The sequence below is a fragment of the Gavialis gangeticus genome, unplaced genomic scaffold, assembly GCF_001723915.1.
Source record: "Gavialis gangeticus isolate Ggan-Ray unplaced genomic scaffold, GavGan_comp1, whole genome shotgun sequence".
Taxonomy (NCBI): domain Eukaryota; kingdom Metazoa; phylum Chordata; order Crocodylia; family Gavialidae; genus Gavialis; species Gavialis gangeticus.
In genome coordinates, this window is record NW_017728991.1 from 5,168,226 (window position 1) to 5,172,720 (window position 4,495).

The 4,495-nt window shown below is 46.8% G+C and overlaps 1 protein-coding gene across 1 annotated transcript in view; it reads right to left on the reverse strand.

Moving 5' to 3' along the window:
* The window catches only part of GNA13 (G protein subunit alpha 13), a 42,880-nt gene extending 38,764 nt beyond the window's left edge, over window positions 1–4,116 (reverse strand). The window contains exons 1-2 of the mRNA XM_019516464.1: window positions 3,797–4,116; window positions 1,196–1,422 (exon numbers count right to left, since the gene is read on the reverse strand). Coding sequence (XP_019372009.1) covers window positions 1,196–1,422; window positions 3,797–4,079 — 510 coding nt within the window. The 5' untranslated portion in view covers window positions 4,080–4,116. The remainder of the gene's footprint in view (window positions 1–1,195; window positions 1,423–3,796) is intronic.
* Window positions 4,117–4,495: the final 379 nt, after the last annotated feature.

Here is a 4,495-nt window from a genome sequence, read left to right on the forward strand (position 1 = left end):
CATTAAAAAAAAAAAAAAAAAGCAGCAGCAGCTACCATTAAAATCCCCCTCCCCCTCTAGTAACATGACAACGTACAGGTAGCCTACATAAATGTTTCTAGAATAGGAAAGTCCAAATACTTGAAATTCAATAAAGGAACAGAACAAACCAAAAGTTCTTGTAGAATTACATTATGATACACTGCGATCTCAAATATATAGGTCTTTGCAAACGAAGACCTAAGTCCACAGCTGCACTAGCTATGAAACACTGAGTGAATCAACTCGCACAATAAGAGTCATTCTAGAGAGAAAGAAAGGCGTTAGGGAAAATATATGTAAAATTGATATTTAGCTGCAACTCCCAGGTTCTAGGATGCCAACTTAGTATTATTCTTCTCACGTGTTTTCATTTTCAACTGGCATAAGGGTTTTGAGCACTTTGAGGCACAGCTTGATCATCTCCGTAGCTCCTGCATCTCAGTTACATTAATATGAAATTTTCAAGGGACTGTGGTTCAGTAGTTTGATTCTAGTGGGTAGGTGCTGCTTTTCGCCTATAACACAAAGCACCTACCCACTAGAATCAAACTACTGAACCACAGTTCACATCTACCACTGAGACCTTCATCAGAAAAAGATATCTGCTTGCATGAAAATTAATGCACTCACATGAAATTGAAACAGGAAGTATATGCAGGGAATGTCTGCAAGACTGCACAAATGGGAATAGAAAAGAACGGTTTTAAGACCTGGTAAACTAAAGAAGACAGTCTCAGAGGAAAAAAAAAATCCTAATTAGTATGCATTCCTCCTTTCCTTTTCTGCAAAATGAGAAAAGTATTTTTACAAGTTTCAGTGAACCAGCAGCAAAGAATGAGATCATATTTCTAGTTAAGGCACTAGAAAGAGCCATCTAGAATCAAATCCCAGGTCTGCTACAGAAAATTCATTAAAATGGGCAAACAACCTGTCTGTACCTCAGTGCCCTTGCTGATAAAACAGAAATAATATTTCCTTTATGGGTGAGCTAATTTTGATTTACTCTTCTTGTTAACAGCATTAAAATGAAAACTTATGTCAGGCTGCAATTCCATGAGCTAAAAATGTTAGGATATGTCTAAGGGTCCTCAGAAACAGACAGAGTATATTTCACTGAAAAATGAAACACTGTTTTACAGTCTTGAACAACAATACTAAGAAAACTGTGTCTTACCAGCTGGAATTCTCTGCGTCTGTCATAGGCATTCTGGATACCACTGTCTGCCCACAGTGCTCGTATTGCTGGAAGGTACTGTAAAAAAACCCGAGTCTCCACCATCCCTTGTGCCACCATGGCTGACCGAGTATCAAAAGCCATCATCATATCCCCATTACTCTGGTTGGCAGGAACTCCCCAGGGAATGTGAAGTTTCTCTCTGGCATCCACCAGGACTCTCACACCTTTAATAAAAAGGAAGAGCCATAATTAGTGTTCTCCCAGATCTGCCATGTCTACTTATCACACTAGACCTTAGACAGACAGACTTAAACACGCACGTACTTTCGACATATTCTGTGTAGTCCCAGTAAAGCTAATGGGACTAACTGCACAACAGGAAGTTAAGCATATATGATGCCTTCACATTGCTGAAATCATAGCTTTAAAGCTCTGTTTCAAGGTAACATGGAAGTTACAGTTATTTGTAGTGAGAAAATTAGCTATATACTTCTGAGATTGTTAATGCAAAATTCTGGAAAAACATCTAGTTTGCAACAAGGGCAAGAAAAGAAGAAAAATAATGTCCTCATCGAGAATTAAAATGGTGGTTTTGTGAAATACACTTCACAAGCATTATCCTTTCACCTTTAATGATGCATACTGAAGTTAGTAAAGGATACTCTCAACTACAAAATAAACAACTGATGCTAGCAAACAGTCTATGCTTTTGTTTGAACTCAAGAACGAGTTTATGGCAGTTTAGTTCACTTAGCAAGAATACAAGATTTCAAGCATATAAATTAACTATGCTAAAAACTATTTCAGAATCCAGTGAACTGTTTACCACCTTGCTTAAAGGCATTTCCTTCTTTTCACATGTTGTAATAAACTTGGTAGTTTTGCCAAAAGACAATGGCAATATTCATTTTCAGAAACAAAGGTAAACTGTGTAGCACACAACTGATATGGCATTAAATGCTTTCAAAAAGGTACCTCAATTTGCTGATATCCACACAACAGTTACTTAATGGAAAGAGTTCCATTACAAGCACAGAGCTTCCTAAGTCTTTCCTTTAAATACCAAGACAAAAGCAATAACTCTCTTTAACACTCAACCTTGGGCTTTAAGAGAAAATCTGTGCTTTTTTCCCCTGTACCTCTACTGTCTACGTGAGAATGGTGAACTAATACTACCATCAGATTTTCTCTTAAAGCCCAAATAGGGGGAGGAAAATCAGCGTGGAGAATCAAGGTCGGAGCTAGGTATATGGGACCAAAGTCTCTTGATCTAAGAAGTGTTTAACACGCATGGCTACACCCTACATGGCTGCAACCTACACCCGTAACACATGGTTACTTTTAATATCAAAGAGCATACGATACACCTTGGTTTTCTAAAACCAGCCGTCAGCCCTGAGGTAAAACTTTTCTGCCTGTCAACTGGCAAGGCAAAATCTGACGGTGATATCAGAAGCCTGCTCTAAAAATCTCTTAATTTCATTAACTACCTAAACCTAATAGCCAAACTCTTCCAGCTGCCTCCCCCACAAAGACAACGGCAGACAGGAGCAGTTTCTGCAACCCTAACCCTCCTTCGGAGGCAGCCCAACTAAGCACTCCCAAGGGCCTGAGTGATTTAGGAGCCCAAGTCCCACTCTCAAAGGCAACCGAAGCCTCCGTGACCCTCCATTTCACTCAACCTGAGTGAAATGTCGGCCCCCAGGGCCCTGCTGGACACTACCCATCTCAGGTGCCTTGGGGGTTTCCAAATCAGGTCGACCCGCCCTGCTCCAAGGGCAGTGATTGAGGTGCGGGGTGGGGTGGGGTGGGGCAAGGCAACAGCCATGAGGGTGCTGGGGCCAAACAGGAGGCAGGCAGGAAGACCCACACCTCCAAAACTAAGGCAGATGCATGTATGCATGTGTGTAATTATGTACATGCACCCCCACACCTTAGTGTAGGAGGCATGGGTGTAAGGCAAGTGTACACACCCCTGCCTTGGTTACTCTGGGAAGTGTATGGGGAGGGTGTATGTATACACAGACACACACACATGCCTGCCTTGGTTAGTCTAGATGTGGGGGGGCAGTGTACATATACACACAGACACACACACACGCCTTAGACCCTCACCTCCTAGATTAAAGCAGAAAGGGGTGTGCGTGTGTACATATACGTGCATACACACATGTGCATCTCCTGCAGCTGAGGAGATGTGGGGCTCCCCACCCGCCTCCTACTTAGCCCAGCACACAATGTGCACGCGCGCACACACAGGAGCACATGCACATGTGCACACATACAGGGTCTGAGGGGGGTCTATGGCAGGTGTGTGTGTGTATACAAACACACACACCTCTGCCTTAATCTAGGTGTGGGTCTCCCCATCCACCTCCAACTTGGCCCAACACGCAACGCACGCACATGCACACACGTACAGGCACTGAGGGGTCTACAGCAGACGCGTGCATCTGTGTATGCGCACATCCCCACCTCCCTTAATACAGGTGTGGGTCTCCCGGCGCGCGTACACACACACACATACACACGCGCACACACCCACCCACACCCCCGGGCTCCAGGGGAACTGCCCCGGGCGGGGCGGGGGTACCGCACCTTTGATGACGTTGCTGTAGATAGTGGCGCGGAACTCCTCGCGGGCCGCGCGGTCCCAGTCCTGCCCGTGGATAATGCGCATCTGCTTGAGGAAGGTGGACTTGCCACTCTCGCCCGCGCCCAGCAGCAGGATCTTGACGAGGCGCTTCACGTACGTCTTCTCCTTGCTGAGGCACTTGTCGATCTCCTTGGACTTGCGCTGCTGTTCGGCCTCGCCGCTGCTCAGCAGGCAGCCGGGGAAGCAGCCCGACAGCGCGGAACGCGACGGCAGGAAGTCCGCCATCTTGGCCAGCACTGCCAGCGAGGGAGGGAGCGGCCGCCGCCGCCTGCTGCCTGCGCATGCGCCGCGCGCCCACCCAGACCACGTGACCGCACCGCCCTCGCGTCACGTGAGCCACGCCGCCACCTGACTGCCCTCCCTGCCGCGCCCCGGCACGCGTCACCCGTCACATGACGGCACCCTGGCTCCTTCCGCACCACGTGACACTGCGCGGGTCAGGGGCGGGCGCAAACGGGGGAAGGCTTACCACATTGGTGCGAGTAGTCCCACCCCAGTGCGATGTACCGTAGTGCACGTGCTGCAAAGCGCAACACTCTTGCTGCAGAGATGATCCCTTCTTAAGTGGGTCTCATAACAGGTCTAAATAAAAGTGATCATCTCAGTTCTAGAGTTTGGCATCCTTTTTTTGTCCCATCCCC